Source organism: Toxoplasma gondii, chromosome XII, assembly GCF_000006565.2.
Source record: "Toxoplasma gondii ME49 chromosome XII, whole genome shotgun sequence".
In the NCBI taxonomy this organism is placed as follows: Eukaryota; Apicomplexa; class Conoidasida; order Eucoccidiorida; family Sarcocystidae; genus Toxoplasma; species Toxoplasma gondii.
This window is the reverse complement of record NC_031480.1, coordinates 5,258,537-5,284,922: the sequence shown is the minus strand read 5'-3', so window position 1 is coordinate 5,284,922 and position 26,386 is coordinate 5,258,537. Positions and strand designations below refer to the sequence as shown.

Genomic DNA, 26,386 nt, shown 5'->3' with positions numbered 1-26,386 from the left:
ACCTGAACTCACTGTTTCTCTGATCCCCCCTCCCGCCGCCCTCCCACCGGGATCACCCAGTCCCAATTCTGAACTGTGTGTGCGTCTGTGGTTGCATATTCTGGCAGTGCCTTCCTGGGGTTTCCTCGACGGCGCTTTTCTTCTGAGAAGCCTGAAGAGCGTTGCGTCTTTCATCTGAGTCGCCTCATTGCACAGGGCGGTTTGACGCTTGCCTCGGATTTTCGCTGGCCTGGCGCTTTTAGGATTTGGATGAACGCTGCCCACAGCCCTCTCCTTGGCTTCCACCATGATGACCTCTGGCGCATCAGGTCTGGCGTCGCCGGTGGGCGAGGAAGGAGAAACTGAAGCAGCGCCGACTTCGGTTGTTGTGCCGGATGCGACCCAGGTCGCCAGGTCGCTGAGTTTGCCTGTTCGGCGACCAGGCGAGACAGGGGAGGAAGAGGGCCGGCGTTCCTTTTGTGCAGTGCACCTCGCACAAGAGGCGTCGCAGGGCTCCTCGCCACTCAGCCAAGCCCACGAAGCGCTTTCGGCCGGCGGAGGCGCCAACCAATCGTGCAGCTTTTACCGGAAGTTCAAGAAGAAAAGTGTCAGTTTCGACATCACCGCGTTGCTCGAAACCGAGAAACTCGAAGAGGCGAAGAAATGCGGACGCCGAAGAGACCACGGAGCCCTGAGCCAGGCCTCCTGGCTTCCGCGGAGCGGCGCCTCTGCGCAGTCCGTGCGAAAACTCTCGGGCGTCGAACCCCCCAGTGCCGTCCCCCTGTGGGGAAGTCCTGAAACACTCTACAGCCTGAAACGAAGGACTGGCGGGACAGCTGTCTCTGGGGGCCCGGAGACAAGCGTCTCTTTTGGTCCAGACACAGGCGTGTCTCCTCTTCAAGGGACAGGTGTCTCTCTTTGTCAGGGGACAGGTGTCTCCTTTTGTCAGGAAACAGGTGTATCTGCTGACCAGGGAACAGGTGTTTCTTTAGCTCAGGAAACAGGTGCATCTCCTTGTCAAGCGACGAGTGCCCCTCCTTATCAGGAGACAAGTATCTCCGGTTACCATGGGACGGGCGTCTCTCCTCGTGGGGGACCAGCCGGGCTGGCTTGGCGATCTCCTCTAGGTTTCGGCGATGCTGGGAATTTGCCTTGTCCTGTGGCGCCGGGCCTGGGTCCCGCCGTCTCTCCGCGAGCGAGAGCGTGGCCTGTCCCACCGCCAGGCGACGCGAGTTTTGGAAAGGCGAAGAGCCCATCGACTGCAGAGCTGGAGCCGCACCGGGAGTCGCCTTGGAAGAGCCGGAGGTCTCCGAGCCATCGGGACGCTCGGGGGGGGGCGCTGCATGTGCTTCGTCCTCAGGGTGGTGCATTGCATGCATTGGAGCAGATACATGGGGCAGATCGGGGAGTGAAGCATGAGGGCGACGAGGGAGTCGAGGTCTCACCGGTGCTCCCTCCTCACAGAGTTCGAGAAGGAGACGCAGAAGACGGCGGCCTGTCTCGGAGCGATACGGGTAGTGGATGCCAACTAGAGTTTCAAGGCAGTGAGGGCGGAAGGTGGAACGAACAGGAGGCAGGAGTCTTGCCGCCTCCTGGGACCCCTAGGCGCTTTCGCATGTCGGCGCCCACGCCTCCACCGTCGCCGTTCCAGACGGCCGAGCAGAGACAGCAGACGCCGGTCTCGCCTGTTCACCCGCGATCTTCGTCTCACACGCAAAACCAGCGGCTGGCGGCTTCCCTGGCGTGTCTGCTGGACTCGGTACGCAACCGCAGTGTGTCGCTGAAGGATCCTTTTGGTCGTGTGTCGCCACTTGCACAGGTTGGGGACCGTGGAGCGACTTTTTCTGGACAGCCGCGTGAAATGCAGCTACCGCCGTGTTTGGCGCCTCAATCTGCGGCGAGTCTCGAGGAGTCCAGCCCGCTGCATGCAGCCGACGCACTGTGCTTCCGCAGCCCCGGGGCCCTCGCGTCGGCGTCTCCGGTCCCGTGGCACGGCACACACGGCATCTCGTTGCAGGACGCGTATCTCCAGAGCTTTCTGACGCGGGTGCCGTACCCGAGCACTCCGCCCCCCGGCTTCGAGGGCGTAGCCCCTCCATCTCCTGCATACACGCCTCTGTGTTCAAGTCCGTTTTCCCCGCCGCCGGCGCCGTCGCCCTTGCCTCTTTCGTTGTCGCGCTTCTCCGCCTCGCGTCCCTCGTCTTCGCCGTCGTGCCTCTTGTCTTCTTCCTTCCATGCTTGCTCCACGGCGCTGCACTGTGGTGTGCAGCCGGCCGCCAGCGGTGGCGTCCCGCACTCTCCGCTGTCTCTTCCGTCTCGCCCTGTTGAGTGGTGGGACGTAGTCCCCGGCGCTCTTTCGGGCGCGAGTGGGCCCCATTCGCCGTTTGCCGGTGGAGCCCAGAGAGCGAGTCAGGGCAACGCGATGCTCGTGAAATGTGCCGAGACGTTTCTTCTTCACCACACCAAAAAGCTGCGCCGGCTCCAGCTTCGACTCAACGGGCGCTCAGAGAGGCGCGGGAGTGTGGGCGAGAAGCTCGACGTCGCACCGGGCTTCTCGCACTTCGACCTTCAGCCCCATCAATTATCTGCTGCTCGCAAGTTGTACGCCATCTCGGCGCAACCTCGGCCCACAACGCTTGGGTGCGAAGCCGCGAGCCAGCAAACGGGGTTTGTCTGTCGACGGGCGTATACAGGCCACCCGAAGAGCGAGGATGAGTCGCATGCGTTTCCACTCGCGCGACCGAACGGCGCCGGGACTCCGTATACTTCTCCCCTTGAGTCGCCAATGCTCGCGGCGGGTCTGTTGTCGCGAGTGCTTTCGCGGCATTCAGAGCAGCCGCCAGATCCGTCTGCGAATTCTTCGAATCTCACAGGGTCCTCCGTCCCCCTCGGGCGACCCTCTGGAAAAGGCGAGCTCAGAACTGTGCAGTTCCCAAGACCCCCGGCAGGCGGATTTGTCCTCCTGCCCGGTCGCGTGCTCACCTCCGACTCCGTCGGGGTGTACAACGGCGGCTGCGACAACCGGGACCATGACTACATGGCGAAACAGTTTGAACACATTCTGCCAGATCACCTCTTCATAAATCCGCCTCCGATGTACAGTTGCGCATGCGCCGCGAGAACGCCCGACGTCCGTGTCAACGCGAAGGCCGACAGTGAGGTGCCAACTCGTCTGGGCGAGAGCGAGGCGGGCGCCGGAAAGAGGCGACAGCAGAGCGTCCCCGGAGACCCCGAGGGAGCAGCACCAGCGTGTGATGCAGAAACGCCTAAGACACGGGCAGGACGGGAGAAAGGTGGTTGCGGTTCCGAGGGAACAGGGACGCGCCCTTTCGTATCTCAGCAAGAGACTACACGAGAGAGTCTGCGAGGCGCCATGCAGGACTCGACTTCGTCGGATCCCCGGGGGCTGTGCCCCCCCTCTGGCCCCGAGCGCAAACGGCTTCGGTGTCGCCGGTGTGGAGGGTGGGTGGTGCCGCCTGTGGGGTGGCCAGTGGTGTCTCCAAGCCCTGGTGAGGGCGGCCGGGGCGAGGACCAGGCAGAAGAGAGACTCGGTCAACAGGATGTTGAAGAGGTTTCAGTCCTTGATACTTGCTACTACCAAGTCCTCGAACTTGTTGGCAGAGGCACGTTCGGCCACGTCTACGAGTGTCTCCAGTTCGACGGATTCACAGGGAAACCTGTTTCAGTCGTCGCCGTGAAAGTTGTGAAGAACGACGAAGCGTACTTACGCAATGCGTTGCATGAAGTCTTTCTTCTCCGCATGCTGGCGCGCGGGGGCCTCCATGGTGCAGACTCGGCCCAGGAGGAGGGACGCTGGGCGACGTCGGATGACGGAGGCGCCCCCTCGGGAGAAGAACCCCCTGGGACAGCCGCCGGAAACGGCGCGGCGAAGGGCGGCGAAGCGGTGCGAGACACAGAGAGACGCGTCGTCCGCCTCCTGCACCAGTTTGTCTACCGTCGCCACGTCTGCCTGGTCTTTGAATTACTTCACTCAGATTTGTATCAGCTTCTCAAGAAGGGCCGCTTCCGGGGCCTGCCGCTCTTCATCGTTCAACAGATTGCCGTCCAGCTCGTTCAAGGTGTGTCCGAGCTTCAGCGCGTGCGCATTGCGCACTGCGACCTAAAACCTGAGAATGTCCTCATTTACTCTGCGACGGTCACAGCGAAAGAGGCGACCTGGGAGGCGTCTCAAAACTCTAAACAGCGACACCGAAAACAGTCTCCCTATCGCCAGTTGAAGGGCCAGGCCACAGCTGAGGCACATCCCGGTCCGAGCGGAAACCAGGGAGGTGGCCCGGCTTCTTCAGACTCCGCCGCAGACGGCTGCTTGCCCAACACATCGCCTCCGCCAGCTCCGCCAGGCCCCAAAGCCGCTGCCGTGGCTCCCGTCCAGGGACAGGCGACACTGGCCCCGCACGCAGGCGGCGCTGCGCCGGCGGGAGGCGCAAACACCGAAGGCGGGCCAGGTGGCCGAGCCGCCGAGGATGCCGAAAAGGCGAAAAGAATCGGCAGCGTGCAGTGTAAGGATTCACGCTTCGATGTTGCACTGGCAGCGATAGTTTCGTCGAGGGAGTCCCGCGAAAGTGGGAAACAAAAGGGAGAGAAGGGACGCAGACCTGAAGAGATTGTGGGCCAGCGTCGTCGAGGCGATTCGAGTGGAAACGTCTTCATCGACTCGCCGACAACGGGCTCAGGGGAGTCCCGTGAGTGGCCGCTTCTATGCCGGTCGCACTCTTTCACTTGTTCAAGCAAGAAAGGCCTCGAAACACCCGGCCGCGAAAGGGGCCGGAGACGCTCGGTGTCGCGTCGATCCAAGCTGGCGGCTTCCTGTCTCCGTCGTTGTTCATCGGCTTCTGCGCAATTCTTCAGCAGGTCCACACAACGCGATTGCAGTCAGTGTCAGCAGAAAGCCCCCGGTCTTCTTAGCGGAAATGCGCCGGCAGAGGCAGAGGAGCCGAGTGCACGTGGACCGTCTGGGGGCGAGAGTCGAAGTGGCCAACTCGTGAGTTGTGGGGAGCAGAGGCCGCCTGTGACCAGAGAGAAGGGAGTCGCCTGCGAGGCGGGGCCCGACGGGCCAGGTCTGCGGGAGGCCTGTCGCGGGCGAGGCGACCGGCGCCCAAGTGCTGCACAGAGACTTCGCCTGTACATTCGAGTTGTCGATTTCTCGTCTTCTTGTGTTCTTCCCAAGACGCCGTCCAAGCCAGAAATCGGCGATATTGTGTCGCTCGTGAAGAAAAAGAACTGCAAACCGTTTGCCTCCGTCTACCCGCAGTCTCGATTCTATGGGGCCCCCGAGGCATTCCTAGGGGTGCCCTACTGGGAGAAAGTGGACCTCTGGGCTGTCGGATGCATTCTGGCCGAGCTCTTCTTTGGACAGCCTCTTCTTCCCGGCGCCAGCGATTACGACCAGCTCAGGCGCCTCGTCGGACTCTTCGGACTCCCGCCCACTTGGATGCTCGAAGTGGGGACCAGGAGTCGCGCCTATTTCGTCGCCGACGGGCGAGAAACCCCGGCGGACCGACCCCGCGAAGGGATTCCCTCACTAAAAGTCGCGGCCGAGGCTCGAGAGGCTTCAGGACGCGAACAGGGAGCTGCCGCGGACGCAGTGTCCCGAACGAATCGAAACGGGCAGAGCGAGGTCACATGCACAGTGGAGAATGGGGGCAAGGCAGGAGACGAGAAACGAGGTAAGAAAGGAGACACGCCGCCGACGCCTCTCGGCGCATCCTGGCGGCTGAAGACAGTGGAAGAGTACGAAAAGGCCACAGGCACGACAGAGCCGGTGCCGAAGCGATACGCAGACATTCGGTGTCTGTCGGATCTTTTGCGTCTTCGGCCTCTCGAACACCATCCGAGCAAAGGGCAAGAGAACCGAACGAATCCTCACCCGGCGCCTACAAGCAAGCAGGGAGCGACCTCGACGCACAGATATCCACAACCACCGGTGCTGATTGCGAACGCCGACGGCCCGGCCGCCTCCAGTTCGTCCCGCTTGTCGTCTTCTAACGCGTCTCTCGCGGTTTCGGGGGAACCTTCAGAGGTGCCTGCTGCTCCGATGTCAGCGCGTGAAGGCGCGTGCAGCGGTGCAACAGGAGGTGGTGCCGAAGAAAGGAGAGGCATGGTAGAGAAGACGGAAGGAGACCGGGAAGAGAGACAACCGAAGGCTTTGCCGGACGAAGGACGAGATGACCTCGTCGAGGCGGAGGCCAGGTGTGAGAAGTGCGACTCATACAGCGTCGCAGTGACCTATTTAGGATCCGAACACAAACCAAGGCGTTCGCGAAGGGTTTCCTGTCTCACATGCTCGACGGAAGATTCATCGACTTCTGCTTGCTCCGGGGCTCTCTCTGCGTTGTCCCCCGGAGATCCTTGGGCTGCGTGGTGCTCGAGACCGTCCTCGATGTCGCCGTTGCCGCGTCTGTCGAGCTTTGACGGGAAGCGTGGCAGACTTGTGAGGCGGCGGACTGTCTCTTCGTGGACGTGTCAGTCCGGACAGTCGCGACGCCCCTGGCGGACGAGCGCGGGCCTTCCGGGCTCCCTCCCGGCAGTGCATCACTCACGCGTAAGAGTCTCCAGAGGGTCAGGAGACAGCGACGCTAGCCGAGAGGACTGTCGGGTGCATTCTCCGATCTCCTGCGCCTCGGCCTATGTGCGGGCGCCTTCGTTCTCGCCTGACTTCGTCAACAAGCCACCGCCCCGTGCCTGCTCCTTGTCCCCTTCGTGGTCGCTGGCCCACACCCTGCGACACGGCGAGCAGAGCCGGAAGGCGGAGGGCGACTTGGCGTCTGTGGAGCCTCAGACTCTCTCGAGGAGACAGCACGGCGAGAGCGACGAGAGAAAAGGAGACGATCAGGACACAGGAGGCGCAAATGCAGAGCGTGCGCAAATTTGCGAGAAGTCGGAGAAGGACCGGCGCGAAGCGTCCGAAGCGCTCGACAACAGGGCGCAAGGCGAGAGAATGCCTCTGGGCCACGAGACAGGCGAGGAAGCTCTGCGTCAACGTTTCCTCGAATTCCTGGAAGGCCTTCTTCAAGTGGATCCTCTGAAGCGTTTCTCGGCAGAGGACGCCTTGGCTCATCCGTTCATCGCCAGTGCGTTGGAGACACCAGGGGCGGCTTCCGAGAGGCGACACGCGGGCTCCGAGTCGGCCGACGCGCAAGCGGAGCGACAGTACCGCAAGTGGCAACGATTCCATTTAAAGAACGTTTTGTCGCTTCTGAATGCAGAGAGTGAGAAGCAGGAACGGCGCCTCAGAGAAGCTGAGAAAGGTCAAGGCAAGGGGCGTCCGCTGCGCTGGGATGCCGTCGTCCGGTCACAGGTGGCCTTCCTGCGAGGCTCGCTGTGCGGGGGCGACTCGGAGAGCAAGCGCCAGGAGAAAGACGAAAAGCCGCGGGATCACGCGTCGCCGGCGAGCGTCGAGTCGAGTCGCCAAGGTCGAGTAGAGACGCAGGAAAAAGCACAACGCAAAGGCTCCGCTTCGTCGCACTTCACCGCAGATCTAGAGCGACCAGGGCCACAGCCGGGGTGGCCAGAGGAAGCCTGTGAGGCTCCCTTGCACGCTCGCGGCCGAGCTGATCTACGCCCGCCAGGGTTTGCGGCGATGGCGAGAGATGCCGCATCTGGGAAGGCAGAGACATCCGTGGCGTACACGAATGCGGATCCGACGCAGGCCTCTTGCCGCCGGCTCGAGTGGGGAGAAGGATTCCTACAGCCAAAGGGGCGAGACATGGAGGGAGCGAGTCCGCATATGAGTTTCACGAGGGATAAAGACGGGGGGTTTTCGAGTGCGATTACGTCGTCCTTCTGCTTCTCGTCTTCTCCGTACCTATACCCGCGACAACCTGGATACGAAGAAGGCGGAAATCCGAGTCCGACCGATTCGTTCACTGGCTTGCCGTCCCTCGACACGCGCTTTAGCTCTTCCGTATACCCCTCGGCGCGCTCGTCCTTAGCCTCCGTGTCGTCCTTGCCCTTCCTCTCCTCCCTGCCGCCGTCGACCTCGTCCCCCGCTTTCAACGCTCACGCCTACCGGGGCAGCGACGCCTCGTCCCTGGCGCACGCAGATCTCTCGTGGCCGGAGTCGGACAAGGAAACCGAGGCCCTCATCAAGCGGGTCGTCGAGTTCCACGGGCGCCGTGTGGCCTTCGAGGGACAGGATATGGAACGTAGGTGCAAAGACGAAGAACAAACTCTCTGGATGCAGCAGCAGCAGCAGCAGCAGAAGCGTCTGCTCCAGGGTGAGGATTCCCGTTCGCCTTTTCCCCAGGTCCCCACTGGTCAACAAATCTACATGAAACACTCGGGACTGTATACCCCGCCGCCCTCGCCCGTCCATGTCGCGGCCCCTGTCGTCTGCATGCGTCACATCGACCGAGAAGTCTCAAAATCCGTTTCTCACGAGCGACGAAGGATCAACGACTAACACAGGTAAAAGGAGACGAGATGTGAGGGCATGCAGTATTGTCATGGTGTGAAAAACAAACAGTAAGGAGAGACGTCAAGAGAAACGCCCACAGAGAGGCACGAACACAAGAGAGGTAGGAGACCAAGAAATCACGACCCGAGGAGACTGCAGTCGTGTGATTCTGAAAACAGAAAGGGAAGGAAGAGAGAGAGAACTCGATGGCGGCTGTGGTGTTGCGCTGCGGTTGGAGTAGTCAGCAAGCGAAAGTCCGGTAAAGCAAGACATTCGAGCTCTTAAGCGTCTTGCAAGAGACTCCAGAGGCCCACAAAGGACGAGCGACGCAGCAGAGAGGCACAGAACACTGCGGTGGACCGAAACTGGTTTGCCTCAGTGCGCCTCCGATGTCGGAGAGGAGGAACAATTCATTCTGCTCCCAAAGGCCGTAGACACGCTGGCGAAGAAAAAGGGGGGTTCTGAATGAGGCTCAACAGGGTGCAGAGGCCTTCGTGGACGAGGCAGTTGAAATGTGGTTTTCATCGTGCTCCGGTTTCTCCCCGCAAGGAAGGAGAGAGAAGCGGAGCCTTATGGAGATCGTGAGGTGAACGCGAGAGGTGCAGGGAACCCGATGCTGCGCGAGAGCTGAGAAAAGCGTTCGAGGTCGAGTCGTGTTTCCGCTTTCGGGTGGCAGGTTTCTTCCTAGCGCATGAAGTTGTGCGGTTGATGCGCGTGGTGGCTGTGAAATCTGTTTCTCAAGTGCGATGGCGCTGCATGCACGTGAGCACGCCTTTTTTGCAGAAGACTTCTGCGTGGAGATGCTTGGTTGGGGTTCGTATGCTACGGCGTTTTGTGCTTCTTTGTGGAAGCTTTTATTGAGGGTCACGTTTCCAAACTAAGCCGAGAAGAAAGGCTGTGCCGGGCACTCCCTGCTACACAGTGAAAGGGGAACCCTATGTTTATGAAAGCTTTGTCTGGGGAGTGAATGTTAAGTGTGTCTGGGTGTGCGCCCTTTGCGTGTTGTTCTGTAGTGCGATTCGTAAACATAAGGTCCTGTTCAGTGTGTGGTGTAGAAATGGTCTCCGTTGTATCGCGGTCAACGCGCCTCCCAGGATCTTATGTGTCTTGTTGTTTGCCGTCGCGCGGCAGGTTCCCTCGTTAATACTGGGGAGGCATGGACAAACGTGTTTTATCCCCAAAAAACATGTTCCAGTGGTGCCCTCCCCTCAGTTCAAGTGATGCTACACGCGTAACCCGTAAGCGAGGCTCGGGGCCGATCACGACATCTCATCTCCGAAGTCTCCCCACTTTCTTCTCCCTTAGTTATGCCCTTTCCGAGCAAATCGAGAAACTCTTTCTCCTTCGGCAACGCGACATCCCGTCGCCTTCTTCCCCGTATCGCAAGACGGAAAAAATGTGGCGCACTAGGGGAAAGGGCACCTGTGTTGAAAGCCGGAAAAAACACGGCGCGCAACTCCTGATTGGGTTTTCCTCCCTTCTGTCGCGTGCCAGAGGGCAGAGAAGCTGTCCCTTCCTCTCTTGCACTTCTAGCATCCGTCTCACATTTACACACTAAAAGAACTAGAGTTAATCCGACGGCGAAAACGGCCCCGGAGTCTACGCAACAGCGTGTCCGCTTCCCTCGAAAACCCCCTGGCAGATGTGCGTCGTTTACACCAAGTGTAAATAAAAGTCGTGTCGCGCCGGAGCTTGGCTTGAAAGGGAAATCAACTACGAGCCCCGGAGAAAGGAGAACACGGACGAGGCGAAAGGACGGAGGTCCTGGGAACGGGAAATTTTGAAAACGAACCACGAGCGAAACCACAGGGAGAAACTTGCGCAAGAGAGAAGTCATGTGGCGCTCAGATTCCTGTTCCCCGGCACTGGGAAGAGTCAGAGCCTCACTTCTGTGGGACGAGGGCGACGAGCCTGAGGGGAAAACAAGAAAGCGAAGACGGGGTCCATGGCCACGCGGTGCATCTAAAGCGACGGCAGTTTAAGATCTGGGTGTGCGTACCCCTCTGTGCTGAAGGTGGCGTTTTCTCGGTATTAGTGCCAACTTTTGTTTCGGCTCTTTTTCGTCTAGAGTCAACAAGGCTGGTCAGTCGTGAGGTGGGGACAGGACGCCTCGATTCTCGTCCTGCAGCTGGAGTGCGGGAAGATACTTCGGAAGGCAGTTCTGGGCTTCGGGACCTACTGTTTTCAGGAAAGTGGGTTGTGCTCACACGCCGTCTACGGGTGTTTTTCCCGGCGTAATAACTTTTTATCGACACAGCAACAAAAACGACTGCTCATCCGACGCTTCGACTGCAAGGCCTTCTTACTTTTCACAAAAGTCTCGGTAGTTGATGGTTTCCGCGTCTTCCGCCAGGACATGAATCGCGAATTCAGCTTCTTCAGCTGTGAGAGGTTCGCCGAACGTCTGCAGGAGATTTTTGACGACTTCTCTCTGAAGCGTTCCTTTTTCCTTCGGATCCCAGGTCCTGAAAAACGACGCTAACTTGGACGCTTCGTCTGCATGGAATGCCGACTCACAGAAAGCTGAAAAGGCGGCTGAGTCAACCCGCGCATTCGCGGCTTTGCTTCGCAGACTCTCGATATCCGCCAAACTGGGGGCGAGACCCTGAGAAAGAACCAAGAGGAAAAGACACCGTGGGAAGACCGCGCGAATCATAAGAGCAGTCGAATGTGTGCCAGCCCAGATCAACCACGAAGCCATTATCGCATACAACAGAGATGTTTCTGAACCTCGTGGCGGCGAAAGGATGACTAGACACCACGAGAAAGGCGACAGGACTTTGCGGAGGGACACTCGACGACATGAGGCAAACGCCGATCTGCAGAGACGCTCACAAGAAAAGTTCCACTCAGGCAACACACCACGCACACATCTGGGAGAAAAAAAGACACGAACGTCTTTTTAAACGTGAACACGTCTTCCAAGGGAATTGATTTCCCTGGAATTTGTAGCATACGATCATGTATATCGTCAAGTGCTTTTTCAGGGTCAAAAACAAACTGCCACGGTTTTTAGCGAAGGGGCGTGAAAGGAACGGCACCTCGACTTCGACAGTGACACCGACAGAAACAGAGAAGGCAAGTGTTACAGATCGCGAGACGTCTCGACGATACGCACAACGCTTAAGAAGAAGAGCAGGGAGTTTGGAGTTCTGTCACACGTTCTGTGATTCCTCTCTCGCCCCGATGGCACCTACCATCGTTCGAGCGGCGCGCACTGCTTGGTCGACAGCGATCGTGTCTCCACCCTGCAAAAAGAAAGCGGAAAGAAGCAAATCCAGTTCAGGTCTAAACAGCCGGCAGAGAAAGAGAAAGAAACGGGGGTTCGAGCGACGAATCTCCGCCAACGCAGTCAGCTTGTTTGCGTCACGGGAGTTAGTTTTTCACCGTATCGCCTTTTCTGGCTGAGGGGAACTGGCAAACGAGGCAACGCCAAAGAAAAAAGATGCTCTTCAGAGATGATACAATGCGCGAGAAAAGGGGTCCTGTACACCGAGAAAAAAGTGAGATATTCTGAAGACTCGTCTTCTCGCGCTGCCAATACGACTGACACATGAAGCCGCAGATCGCGCCTGGAACGCAGATGACTGCGAGCTGGAGACTTTCTCAGTTCTGTACCTTGGCGGCGGATTGAAACTGGGACTTAACGGCCTCGTGAGTCGACTGCGCGCGAAACACAGAGCACAAACAGCGTTCTTCTGGAAAACACACACTCTGAAGCTCTCAAACACCCCACTCGACCCTCCTCCGACTCACCCGGTCAGACCGTAGAGCGCCGGGGAAAAAGAAAGGCAGAAGGATCAGGGAACAGAGGAAAGCAGAACGACTGCACGCAAGTGCCAATAAGGGAAACTGAACAGAGAAGAAAGCTACAGCAAGAGAAGGCAGCTCGACGGAGAGACGAAAGCTAGAGAGACAGAAGGAAGCTAGAGGAAGACGCACGAATGCTAGAGAAACAGACGAGCGACGGCCTGTCAGGGCTGAAGACGGACGGAAAGCTGCATCGTGGCGCGTGAATTCACGCCCTCTTGTCACTGGAAGAGACTCAGCGGTCGGGGGAGGTAGTGGCGACCGTTGTTTCGCCAAATCAAAAACTGAAGCGGACGCAAGGGTGCCAGGACAAGAACAGAAACGAAGAAGCCAACGCTAACCTGCGGCAAGCTTCGTCGTCTGCTGAGTTCCATCGCTTTTTCCTGAAATAAAGGACAGAGAGCAAGACGCGGTGGCGCTCATGAGAGTTTCCCCCCGTGACGGCCCTCTCAACAAAGCTTTCGACCCGTCCTTTCTCTGGATAGAACTATCCCGCGAGACAAGTCCAAGCGAAGCAATTCTCCTCCGAATCACTCATCACGTTTTCCTCTGCATAGCCTTTCTGGCACCTTAAATCGATGAGTCTCTGAGACGTGCGAGGCAGTCTGTCGTCGACAAACAGAATTTCTTTGATGTATTGCGCGTTGGTCTGCTAGCCCAGCCAAAGGAAGAACTTGGACGAGGCAATGCCTAGACGCCTCACCTGCGTCCTTCCCTTTTTCCTACGGTGTCCAGCTTCTCGCTTTTAAGCTGCCGTCCATTGTCTGCTTCTTCTGTTCTGTTTGTTCAGTTCTTTCTCCTTCTTGTGTTTATGTTTTCCTTCTTCCATGTGCACTACCTCTGCATGTATGTCTTTGAATTCTTTTCCAGTTTTCCTGTCTTCTCCTTCCTGCTCCCCTACTCTTTTTTTGCCGACTCTCTCGCCCTTGTCTACTTCTCCTGTTTCCCTATTCTTCTTTGTTGACTTGTTCTGATTCCGCTGTCCCCTTCTGTGCTCGCTGACTTCCCCCGCCGTTTGTTGACTTCCTCTTCTCCTCTTTTCCTCTCACTTCTGCACGCGAGGAGGTCGAGCTCCTTCTGCCGCCGTTGCTCTGTCGGTCGCTGCCCGGCTCGGCCCGCCCTCGGAATTCGTCGCCGTGCTCCTCGTAGAAAGTTCGAATCTAGAGAGATTCCGAGGAAAAAAGAAAAGAAGACACACGAGTCCAGAACAAAGGAGGACAGGCGAAAACAGGGAGGTCCAGCAACCCGGAAGCAACACGCAAATGGATATTCCTGGGACAACGGCAACGGCAAAAAAGGAGGCCGAATAGCATAAGAGAACAACGAAAGAGGAACGACTGTGGAGGGACAGTTAAGAAACAAGTGTAAAGGAGAGTGGAGAGAAGAATTGGATCGGGAAAGTAAAGGACGCATTGCAAAAGTTGACGAACGAAATGGAACAAGAAACTTGCAGAAAGTGAAGAAGGGACCATGAGAAAAAGAAGCCTACAAATCCTAGAAAGGAGACTGAGAAACAACGTAGACGACATCGACCTTTCATGCCTACGTTTTTCGCCAGCTTGCTGAGAACGGTGAGCTTGCCCTGGAAGGCGAGGATGCTCTTCAGGAAGTCCTCGTAGTTCGAAGATTGCTTCTTGATGTGCGTTTGTTGCTGGGGAAACATTCCAGTGAAACGAAACAGAACACCTGAGACGAGATGTCTTTCGCACTGTGATTTTTTCATGTAAAAACATATATCTTTTTCCTTTTTTGAATTTAAAAGTTTCATTGGCCGGTTGAATTCCTCAACTCAGTATTATTAAACACGTATTTATGTCACTTTCCCGGAACCTTCCCCTCAGACGCCGACACCGCAGATACGCCGCAGTCGTGGAGCGCAGAAAGCCGCATTTCCTGCCTCTGTGGAAGCATTTCCATTCTTGAACAGAGTGGAAAAACAGAACGCGGACGCAGGCAGAAGAGAAACAGCGCGCCACACGGGCTCAGGGAAGTCCCAGGCCTAACCACGCTTCGCGACCTTTTCTTCCGTCTCCGGTCACTTCCTGGCCCGCCGCGACATGTTTTTGCGTGTTTGTGCCCATTTCTGCGTGGAGCCTTTCTACAAACGCGCTTGTTGCAGCCCTGCCGAGGCTCTTCTCCCTCGACTGCGGCTTCCGGAGAAAAACGCAGATGTCTGCTGTGTTCTACGAAACTTAGAAATCACTCAGAAACCTCGAAACAACTAAGGAGCTGAGAATGAGACGTTCTTCGGTCTCGAGAAGCAAAGGCGCTTCTCGCATGAACCACAACGCCTTCCCTCGCAACGAGGAAAAGGCTCTCTCTCTTGCAGAGGCTTTCACTGAACGCATGCCGCCCCCGTCGGGGAGACTTCGAGGCGTTCTCCTCACCAAGTCGATGATGTTCCTCATTTTCTTCATCTCGTGCAGACGCAGCGTGGAGACGGCTCGGTACCTCGCGGCCTGTTTCGCTTCCTCCGCCTTCTGCTCCTTCATCTCTTCCAACTCCCTGGTCTTCGCCGCGATTATCGAGTTCTTCTGCGTCGTCTCCTGCTTCCACTTCTTCAGCAGAGCATTCCGGTCTTGCATCATCTTCTGCTGCGTTTTCTACAGCGAGAAAAGATGAACAGATCCGAGGAAGACAGAAAACATGGAAAACTCGGCTCGATGACGCCGCCTTCTCTCTCCGAGTGAATACAGACCAGAAGCGTTTCCTCCGGCGGAGAGAGGACCGAAGGCGAAGGAGGAGAGACTAGGAGGTCGTGAAAAGAAGGACGGGATAAAACACCAAGAACGAGAGACGAAAGCAAGGAGGCAGAGGAAGACCACAAGACACGAGAGAAAGGTACTCTCTCTGGACAGACTGTAACTCAGAGATGGGACGAAGACAGTAGGCAGTCTGGCCCATGTGACCTCGACGAAACACACACCTCACTCACTTCTACACTGGTGCTCAAGAGATGAAGAGCACAAGAAGTCTCTTTTTCTCGTTTTCATACGTCCCGTGTATCTTTGTTCTCTTTTCCGATGCTTTCAAGCAGACACAAATCGCCACACAAAGCCCTCTGTCGAAAAAAGATTTTCAAAAGACGCACCCCAGCCATGGCTTTGATTTGCTGTCGATCCTCAGTCACATCTTCGAGCTGTTGCCTGCAAAGAAGCAAGCAAAAGTCAGAGGTTTTCGTCATCTCAGAACCCCAAGAAAGAACATGCTTATGTTTGAGCGTTTTCGTCCCCGGAGGACTGCGTCTTCCCTGTCGGCGAAAGACTGGCTTCCTTTTTCGAGTGCATCTTCACAGACGCTTCTCTTCGAGAGAAAAGACAGCGACATTGTGAGAACGCAGAGAAAGTTTGACCTTGTGTACGAAGAGAATCACGAGGCAAATCCTCCACGATTTAGGCGACGGTTTAAAACAAGCAAGTGAGAGGGACCATTGCGGGAAGGCAAACGAACGCGAAGGATGAACCGACGGAGGGAAGCGAGCAAGGAGATCTAAGCTGAGAAGGAGTTTGGAGAAAGAGAAGGCACAGAGGTAGGACGCAAAATACACAGAAGCAGAGACAGGGAAGAAGGGAGAATGCACAGAAAACTCGATGAAGAAGAGAAAGAGACGAGAAAAGGAAGAAGGAAGGATACACAAAGGGAAAAAGGAAAAGGTTAGATGCACGAAGGAAGATGAACAGTCGAGGCAGGCAAGGCACAAGTCAGTGGTGGCAAGCGAGAGGAGAAGGAAAGCGTCTGAATCGCAGAGACAAGAGCAAGAACCTGAGAGGCACAAGGGAGGTGAGACGAGGACAGAAGAGGAAAGAAAAATCGACGAGAATGAATACAGCTCTTACTTGTAGAGGACCAGCTCAGCAGAGCGCACATCCAAGTTTGCTTTTTCCCTTCGAAGGGCTTCGAGCAGGCGCAGACGATCTTCCTGCGAAAAGAGAGGCGACCGCGCAGAGACACGAGAAAAGGATGCAAGCGTTCTGAAGGGACCGTCTCCCGAAACCGGTCTGTCTGCACTGTTGTCAGCAATCAGGAATCGCAGAAGACGGAGAAGCACTGGAAAAACGAGGCGACACAGGTGCGAGCAAGTCCTGAAAACGACCCGGTTACGTCGACGGTTCCGGTCGAAACGCCGCCGACTGTGCCTGTCGTGACCAGCAAGATGAAAGCGCACTGAGTAGAGGAGTGGTACCCAGCCATATATGCAGTAGCATTGCTGCGATACGAGACATTCCGGACAACGGTCGAGAGAGCAGTGTTCCTGCATGCACAGATGCAAACGCGTAGTCGAGTCACTGTCTCGCGAGCAGGCACACAGGCCTGAACGAAAAACGCCTCGGCGTCCGTATCGACACGAGACAAGACAAGAAACTCCCCCGACCGGAGGAGAGACCGCCTCCCGTTTCCACCTTTCTCAGACGCCGAGACTGGATGAGTCTGTGGCTGCCGAGGCGAAACGCAATGCCAAGAGATAAAAGGCGGTCTCCTCAGAAAGGGGGACAGGAACCGTTTGCGGGGAGAAGAGCATTGCAGAGATAAAAAACGAAACAGGCCACAGCGAAGGGATCTTGCTGGGTCGACACTGCCACTGAGACGCGACTATTACGGGAGCACACGGCATGACATACCCCGGCATGCAAGGGATAGTCTCGGTACTGGAAATCCTCGGAACGCCAAACGACATCGGTCAGACTCCGCCTCTCACGTCACGGAAACAGATCATTTTCATCTTGGCCAAATGACACACAGCAACAAAAAATACTGAGCAGAGACGGCGACAAGTGATGCCTGCGGGAGAAACACGAAGAAAGGATGGTGACTTTGCAAAAGAGTCGGAAAAAAAGTTGAGTGGGTTGACACCTCGTGAGACGAAGCGAGTTGAGCAGAAGAAGAACGAACGTAGGTGACGGAAGAAGCCGCGAGCTCAAAAGAGAAGACGGACTGCACATAAAAACCACCAGAACGTGAAGGGGTCGCCTTACTCCCAGACTCAAACAGCGGTAGTAAAACTTCTCCAACTTGATTTGTTCTTCGTGGTACGCCTTGTTGTCAATGAACATCTTGTTCTCGTACTCATCGCTAAAGCGAAAAAACACAAACGCCTTTGAAACAAGAGTCTAGACAGCACACCTCGAGCACCTACAATCGTGTTGGGAGAGAGCAAAGTGAGACCAGTGGCGAGAAAGAAAAATTTCCACTGAAGAGGCGAAAGTAGTCAAGTCGAGAGACATGTGAAGCAACCGAGAGTGCAGCGAACAGATTCTCCAGCATATAATGCAGTGTTCGATCCGACAGCACCGTCAGCTTCTTGTCTATATCTATATGTCAGAATCCCCCTTCTTGGCCGAGGATTCCTATCTGATCTTCGGGGTCTCATGCGCGAACGGTGGTGCATGCGCGACGTGGAAAAGTCCAGGAAAAAAAAGCTTTTGGGCAAACACAGAGACTGACAGAGAGACAGAAATCAGGACAGTGACAGAGCAAACAGTGCCCCTCGAAAACAGACACCAAACTTGATTCATATTTCGACATATGCACTGAAGAAAACGAGAGTCCTTAGGCAGCAAAAAACAGGAGGCGAAGGCATGCTGGAGGACAACTCCGAGAAATACTCCAGAAAGAAAAACAAGAACAGCTAAATGCGGAGACACTGTCCGTGTGCAAGCAAAGCAGCACTGCAGACCTGGATAAAAGAGCACACTGGAGAAAACATGTTCTTTGGAGTCGAAACAACAATCGGCGATTTCGACGACAGCACAAGCAGGAGGCGTCACCACGAAAACTTCAAGAGTTCCCTACTAACTTCACCTATTTCCCGATCTGCCTACTTCTATACCACCCTATCTATCTCTCTATCTACTACTTATCTATCTCTCTGTCTATCTCCTCGAAGGAAGAGCGGCCGCAGCGTCCCCTTCACTTACTACCGCTGTTTCATCTCCGCTAGCTCCGCTTTGAGCGCCTCGATTTCCTCTGCCTGGTTCTCGTTGACTAGAGAAGCTTCTTCCCTGCACGCAAGAGAAAGCGAGTCAAACACACCATCTTTCTCCGTTGCCCTTTCAGTGCTCGACAACACGACAGGGGCTATCCTTCGACGTTCGTTCTCTCCATATATTATATATATATATATATATATATATATATATATATATATACATATGTATATATATACTAATGCTTGCAGGTGCAATGGTATATCTACGCGCTTGTGCCTACGCATATATATATATATATATGTATATATAAATATTGAGTATACATATATATGTCGGTGTAAACCTCCCGTTAATCCCGAATAAATAGATGAAGAAATATTTGTGAAGGTGCGTTTGCTTGTGCATGCTTTGTTGCTGAGGCGTATCGGCCAAAAACAGGGAGATATTTAGACGGCGATAGGAGTAAACGCAGATTCAGACGCCTCTCTCTCGTCTCTTTTCTCTGTCTATCTCAGGAGCGCGGTTCTCGGTGCCTCACATCTGGACCTGCAGCCGCGTTTCCGATCTTTTGATGGTTGCCACTTTGTTCTGTTCCTTCTCGATTATTTCGCTCCCGGCCTTCACCGTCGCTTGCAGAGTGCGCTGAATGCGCAGATGATCTTTCAGGGCCAACTGCGAAAAGGAGAAAACAAACCGACGAAAAGATTCAATCCCCCAACCACAAGCGCCCCTACTGCATGCTTTCTCATCCCCAAAGACCATGCCGTGTTGCGAGGAGAGAAAAGACGGCTACATTTCCGGTGAATTCCGAAACTTCAGGCTCGAACAAGTCGCAGTTGTTGGAACGACGAGTGGAAAGAAGGGATATGCTACTTGACTATTGAGGAAGGTGATTTCTTTAATAGCTTCACGACATCTCTGTCGATATCTGTCTATCGACATCCACATGTAAACAGAGGATATAGGTGTGTGTGCATATACATAAATATATATATATATATATATATATAGATATACATATATACTTATATATGCATAGTTATATATATGTGCATGTATGATGTATAAATGTGATTTAGAGAACGGCACGGAGATTGGGCTCTCGTCTGCGGTGTTCCCACAGAATAGTTTGAAATCCTTCGCGAAAAAAGAGTTTATCTTCTTTTATTAGCCGTCAATGGTCTATTCTGTCACACCATGCATCCGTTCCGACGTATATGCATGCGTCCTCCTCTTCTTTTCACCTGTCACTTCTCTCGTCGCTTCAACGCGAAGAAACATTTGTCTGTATGCGTGCATGTGTGCGGAAATAAATTAAGAAAAGAGCCTCACAGACACACGCATATAAGTTTCAAAATCTACCGAAATATGTCCATTGTTCGAAGCGACAGCCTGCAAATGTAGGAAGATAGAATGATTGGTTAACACGGATACAGGAAGGTAGATGAATAGACATAGATACTTAGATAGAGATAGAAAGATAGAGATAGATAGATAGAGACTAGGATAGATAGGTATAAACAGTTCGATATAGGTAGATGTAGATGGATATAGATACTTAGATACAGATAAATCGAGTGAGATAGAGAGATAGAGAGACAGAGATAGAGATAGAGAGATAGATAAACGCGTAGATATATAGGTGATTGATAGACATAGATGTGTACACATTTTTTCATACAGATAGACATATAGATGGAGACAGAGACATATGTATGTAGACACACAGACAAGTGGATCTTAGCAGGTCGACTCGTGGACATTGAGAGTGCAGCAGCTGGTTCTCCGCTATGTTGGATGCTGCGTGGGTTTGACTCATCGTTTCTTCGGAGAGATTCTGCCTATTATTTTCCTTTTCACTTCTTCGTAAACCTCACCCTGACAGCGGCTTCTGTCTGTTTCAAGCGCTCCTCTCTGGCTGCGATGTCCTTCGCCATCGCTTCCTTTTCTTTGCGGACTTTCTGCAGCTGCTCCTCCGCAATTGTCTTCGCTGACTGGAGCTTCTTCATCGTCACCAAGAACGAACGCAAGTCCAATTCGAGCATTCTGGAAAGACGAAAGACCAAAACATCTCGATCCGAATCATCTTGCACCGCTGCACGCATCTTCAACCTCTCTATTCACACAGACAGGGTATGTCCATCTATTTTAGCGCATGGATCCTCAAGCTCCATGGCAGACATTATCGAGATCGTCAGAGGCTCTGCAACTCTTACGGCATCCGTCCTATATCTGTTTACAGGAAGTCAGTGTGCGTCGACTACCACAGTGTTCTGTCGCTATTCACACATCCCAGGCTTGAGCAGACGAAGGCCTGCATTCTGGAGGATGCCTGTTCGCGTTCGGTGCCCACAGCAAGAGGCCTCTTCGAAGCGCGCCTTGGCAAGGCTTTGTCTCCAGCGTCTTTGAAGAACAGACCCGTCTGAATGCAGGATGTCGACCCTCTGTCCCTCGTCCGGAGGCCCCCCGTTTGTGGAAAGTTGTCTAGGCACAGATAAACATGGCTTCACCCGAAGGAAGGCAGACACAACCAGGGAGGCGCTCAGTGTCTCCCGTATTGAGTGCGGGTGTGTTTACCAAGTTCCATTATCGCGGCGCCAGGGTATCCCTTCCGGCAAAGAGCCACTGTTTCACGCGTTTTTCGATCTTTTCGCAGCGAAAATGCACATGAATCAAGGTTACGATCCTTTCCATCCGGAAGAGAGGGGAACTTACTTCACTCGCTGAGAAGGCGGAATCCTCTGCATGTCGAAGAACCTGGAGGGGAGGGTGGCACCATCAAGAAACGTCGCACCGGGAACCGCAAGCACAGAAATTTCTGGACTTCTGGCAATCTAACGGTCTCTTTTCTTCGCCTTTGACAAATCGTGCAACAGCGCGTGAGCGCGCCAACACCGACTCCCATGAACACAGCGAGAGACTCCCAGGATGTCAGCGCCTCTCTATGTCTGTCTGCATGGCCGTCTCTTCGCTTTTCTCGCGCCGTCTCGTTTGCCCGTCACACAAAACCGGTTTTCTCCTCTCTTCACTTTGACGCCCAGCTCTCTTCCCGCAAAATCAGTAGACCGCCCTCCCCCCCTCCCGACGGCGAAGTTCCTACGACGTACTGTGCCATTGCCTTGACGTCGACGTGACAAACGTCTGTAGCGAATCCCTCGTGTTCCGCCAGCATCTCGTTCAGTTCCCTTTGTTCTTCTTCGGTCAGGTCGAGTTCGAACGAGTCGCCTCCGACTTTCTTTCTCCCTGCCTCCTCGGCCTCGCGCAGCGCCTCGTCGACGTCGAGCGCCTCCGGGCGATACAGTGTGAATCCTGGCTGGGTCGCAGGATCGACGAACAGAGGTCTCCTCAGGCGCCGCGGTCCCGCAGACGCAGACTCTGGGCGCGACGCAGCGCCTGCTGGGCAGCTCCACGCTCCCTGCGCCGCCGACCAGTGGTCTTCGCCAGCTTCCCGAAGTCGCCGACGCGCGTTCTCGCGCTTCCGTGCCTCCCGCGGGGTCAGACCGGCGAGCTCTGCAAAGTTGTCGCAGTCCCCTGCATGCGTCCCCGCGAGCGGCGACGACCGAGGGACATCCGAGTAGCAGACAGGCGGCACTGGACCTGCCGGCCGCTTCGGACACAGCGCAGGCTGCCCCCTCGCCGCCGGCACAAAGTCGTTTTCGTGTAGAGCAACTCCCCACCTGCGGATGTACTCCAGTTGCTGAGAGAACAAGGGCAGACGCACGCGAGAGAGCTGGACCAATTTCCAAGCCAGGACAGTGGAAACACAAGGCTCTCGCCGCCCAGTTGCTCGACTCAGGAGCCGAGACAGCCGCCGAAACATGCCAGAAAAAGGACATACTTGTGCACCCGACGCGCTCATAAATGATGCCTTCACGTCCACGCACAGACATATGTATACATATATATATATATATATATACATATATATATATACGTATATATACATATATATATGCATACACATAGATATATGCATATATATGCACATATATATGTACCTATGTATGCATATTTTTACGGGCACTTCGGGTAGGCGAGCAAGATTCTCGATACCTAGATCTAGACGCGGGTGTAGGTCCAGTTCATGGATGATTGTTTAAAGAAACGCGGGCCTAACAACAGGTTTCCAAGAAGACTATCAGGACGTATTTGCTGTGTCGTTCGTCTCTCAGAGTGAGGGCACAGCAAGACGCCCGCACACGGCAAGCGTGGCAGACACAGGTCACATTTAACCGCGTCGTTTAGAAGAGAACTCCAGCATTTCCGTACGACTTTGAGTTTTCCTTACGGCTTTGAGTCTGCCAAGTGTTGCATTGTGCTCATCCGGAAATGGCTCGCGCTCGCGTTGCCTCACCAATCTTCCCCGACCTCCGAAGAACCACGCAAAAGGCTTCTCGGTCTCCTCGTCTCTTCGTACATGTCCCTCTGGCAAATACGAGAGATCGATTTCCTTCCTCAGGCTGATTCGTTGGACCAGTCTGCACAGGCAAGACCGGCGAAGAAACCGGACGGTTTCAAGTGAGGCAAAATCCGTGAAAAAGTTTCTCTATCCAGCAATCGGCAGAGGATCGAACCCCCGTGAACAACATGTCTAGTCCTTTGCCCCTCCGGTGAGAGACATCAACTACAAAGAACTGAATTAAAGTGGAGTCTGGTCCTCTCCTGGGGCTGTGGCGAGAAGAAAGATTTCCTCGACGTCCGAAGCAGACACACAAACCACAAGGGAGAATCTAGACCTTTTCAAACGAATAAAGTCAGAACAGGAGTTAAATCCTGAATGCAATGTCGCTGTCCTTTCGTGGAAATCGATGTGTTGATCTACGCGGCGCCATAGGCATGGCTGCACACAAAAACGATCGGGCATCATTCCCCATTCGATCGGGAACTGATTCACAGTTTCGACGCTTTCCTGTCTCTTCTCTTTGATCTTTTTTTCCAAAGACAGGAATGTCTCCTCTTTTCTCCATGTCATTCGTCTGCTCGTCCTCTTCTGTCTCTTCCGACTGCCTGTTTTAGTTCCTGTCTCCCGTGCTAAGGCGCAGTCTTCCCCTCCGTGTCCTCCCTCTCTTCTCCATCTGTTCGTGTCAGCTCCTATCTTCGCCCGTGCTGCCTCCGAGTTTCTGAAGTGAAAGGGTGGAAACTGAATTCAAAACGCATTACAGATACTGCAGTGGTCGTCTTCGTGGTCCAACGTGAAACCTGGATGTCTCAGTTGTGACTTCTTTCTTCATTCAGAGAACAAACGAAATCGAAAAAGTCTCCTCCTATCGCCTCGTGTCTTCCCCTGTCTCTTGTTGCTCACTCCTGGGTGGCGAGAGCGGCCCGCGAGTCGCGTCGCGTCAGAGTTCTCTCGCGGTCCTCGGAGGAGTCCAATTGCTGAAGAAACCGAGAAATCCCGAGAGGAGAAAGAGATGAAAACGGCACACGGCAAAGTGGGGGACCGAGAAAGAAGAATTCAAACGAAGAAGCAGAAAACGAAGCATTTTCGAGCCTGACGCGGTGGTCGATTCACCCTCACTAGGAAGCCAAAGCTCAATCGAAGACCTTCCAAGGGTCGCCGGCGAATGCTTCCCGAGAAGGCAGGGCAAACGATCAAGCGAGAACAAGAAAGAGAGATACGGAAGGGAGAAGAAAAAGCGACAGAGATACCGCACACAGAAGAACAAGGAAGAGAGGCACAGGAAAAGGAGAACAAAAAAGAGACATACGAAGGAAAGAGAACAAGAGAGACACGGAAAGAACAAGACACACAGACGCAAAGGAAAAGAGCGAGATGGGGTGTGGCGCAAAGAAGAGAACGGGGCTCGGCTATCGTCACTCCGCGTCGCACACTAGAGAGATCCGCCAGCACAAGTGAGTGTTGCAGAAGCCTTTTCGCCGCTTCCTTTTTTTGAACAGTCTTCCCTTACGAGTCTCTGGAAAATTACAAAGTTGTGTTCAGCTTCTCCGCCGCCAATGAGAGGGTTGAAGGGAATGTGAGTCTGCGCTGCTGGAGGAGTGTAGGAGGCGGCGGGTGCGGCGTTTTCTCGCTCGGTTGCGCCCTTGGCTGTCGGCACTGCCTTTTTCGCGAAGTGGTATTTTCGAGAGGCAACGGCTTTCTGCGGGTGTGCAGAGCCGGTCGCGCCCCGCTGTGCGGTCCTCGCTCGATCCATCGCGGAGAGAGAGACGCCGAAATGAATGAGAGCGAAGAGGAGAACAAGGGCAGATGGAGGAGGAGGAGCAGGTGGAGGCACAGAAGACGAGACAGAGATGCGAGGAAAAAAAGGAGGAGGTCGAGGCCCCGCGCGGTTGAGAAGGCAAAGAGCATCCGAAGCAGAGAAGGATAGCTGGGGAAAGCCGAAAGAAGACACCGCAAAAAAGAGACAAAGAGGGTCTCGCTCTAGGCCGGTGGACCTTGCCCAACCAGAGGAAGAAACAAAAGAGCAGTTCTGCTGAGGAAATACGGACACCCTAATCGAAACGAGCAGTCAGTTGAACGGCGAAATCGCCTGGGGACCCAGATCTGCCTAAGGCCAGCACAGGATGGGGGAGTGTGTGGCAGGAAACAAACAGAAAGCAGAGGTCTCTCCTGAATAGGACATGCAAAGACGGGGGAAACGCTGTCTTCCGTCCATGTCTCTTCAAAGGCGAAAGGCGGCGGTGCGAGTTTCGAGGGCGAGACACGAACGATACAAAGCGACGCAGACGGCGTAAACGCGGAGATCTCTCGGCCTTTCACAAGGAACGTGAGCTCGAGGAAGAGGAGGAACGAGTTCTAGTGGTGCACACAGAAGCCACATGATGAAAGGTTTTCACGAGAAACGGTCTTCAGTCGAGTTTCAGACCATGATGCGAGACTTTCACTGTGTTCGCACAGAGCCGCTGGACAAAGAGCAAAGGAAAGTCGGCGACAATTGCAGTCTCTGTTCTTAGCGGCAGATCCTTCAGAGAGAAAGCACTCGCAGTTGGGCTCGACTCAATTGCGCGTGAAACGACAAAGAAGCAGGGCATTTTAGACACTTCGTAAAAGTTGAGTCACCTTCAAGGGTGTCGTCCAGCCTCCGTGAGAGGGGTATGCTGCGAGTGTCGTGAACAAACGCGGAAAAACGACAGTTTCATCGTTTCCACGGGACGAAAAGAACTCTGGGTCGTACGGCACTTCCCATCAAACTTGTGTAGTATTTTTAACGTCTATTTTCCTGTGTGGAGTGAGTCAAAGGAGGAAGAGTGACCCCGCGCATGTTCTCGCGCGCTCGACAGGATGCTAGCGCCGCGTTCTGTGCAGAAGACAACAAAAGGAGAGCGAAAAAGCGAAAAGAATCCACAGGATCGACACGAAAGAGAAGACGCGAGGGCCGGAAGAGTTCCTCAAAAGCCCAGACAGCCAGTGCCAAGCTCTTCACTCACAGATGAGCTAGCGGCTTGCATGCTCGACTCAGAACTCTCGGGGCTGGGGCGAGGCAATGACGGAATTTTGAGGACAGAAATGAGAAAAAATTCGGCGAAAAATGGCTAAGGAAGCTTCGCGAAGAGAGGAAAAAGAATAGGAGCGACAAAGAGACGGACAAGCCAGTCGATAGAGCGTTATGGAGACACGAGATGGCCTCTGCAGCACGGCTTTCGTCTGCGAAGACACAATCCGCGCGCGTGCGTGGGTCACAAAAACAAACAGACTTACCGGCACTGGCTTTTCCACACGTTGAAAGAAGTCATTGATGGCGAACGGCCTAGAAAAAGCGATTTCGGGGCTGCGGATGGTGCAGAAAGTTGAGAGATTTGCCGTCGCGAGCCAAAGAGGAAAAGGCTGCGCGTTTTCTGTCTAACTGGTCTGTGGCACTCCTGGCTCGGAACTTTCGAGCGAACGTTGCGAAAAAGGTATAACGAAGGAAATTGAAAAGGAAATCTGCACTGAAGTGCTTCTAGAAACTAAAATGACATAGAAGTCGTGAAAATCGGGGCTTGTCCAGCAAGAAAGAGTCGTGAGGTGGTCTTCTTTTGCTTTGTTGAGTTTCTGGTGAACAGTTGGGCAGACGGCCATTAGGATGTCGTGCTTCTGTTTATCTACTGGAGGGAAATAGCACACGACGTCTTCGTTTACTGCACGGATATAAACGGTTCGGATTCGTGTGGGCCTGGCCTGCCTGACAAGCAACTGGATGAAGGTTTTTCACGACAGAAAGTACACAGGCAAGGCCATTCTTGTTTCTCTCTGTCGAAATGGCGCACTCCGCGAGACACAACTTGAACCGTCTTCTCGACTGACTGCGGATCTCGG

General features: G+C 54.5%; 2 protein-coding genes across 2 annotated transcripts; one reads left to right on the top strand and one right to left on the bottom strand.

Annotated features, from left to right (window-relative positions):
* Window positions 1–286: 286 nt before the first annotated feature.
* TGME49_250850 (CMGC kinase, putative) lies at window positions 287–10,181 on the top strand (the record flags this gene model as incomplete). The annotated part of the gene is made up of 2 exons (XM_018780940.1): window positions 287–1,738; window positions 1,799–10,181. The coding sequence occupies 2 exons, from the start codon at window positions 287–289 to the stop codon at window positions 8,399–8,401; spliced, it is 8,055 nt and encodes a 2,684-aa protein (XP_018635078.1). The 3' UTR covers window positions 8,402–10,181.
* Window positions 9,603–25,427, bottom strand: TGME49_250840 (hypothetical protein). Its single transcript, XM_018780939.1, has 19 exons — window positions 24,042–25,427; window positions 23,435–23,508; window positions 22,421–22,610; window positions 21,240–21,829; window positions 20,848–20,889; window positions 20,010–20,178; window positions 18,671–18,804; window positions 18,121–18,204; window positions 17,179–17,275; window positions 16,042–16,124; window positions 15,297–15,351; window positions 14,593–14,808; window positions 13,752–13,856; window positions 13,255–13,365; window positions 12,547–12,588; window positions 12,014–12,058; window positions 11,593–11,643; window positions 10,702–11,000; window positions 9,603–10,306 (listed from the first exon to the last, which is right to left on the bottom strand). Exons 1-19 carry the CDS (start codon window positions 24,282–24,284, stop codon window positions 10,279–10,281), a joined length of 2,658 nt encoding a protein of 885 aa, XP_018635077.1. The 5' UTR covers window positions 24,285–25,427; the 3' UTR covers window positions 9,603–10,278.
* Between the last annotated feature and the right edge of the window lie 959 nt (window positions 25,428–26,386).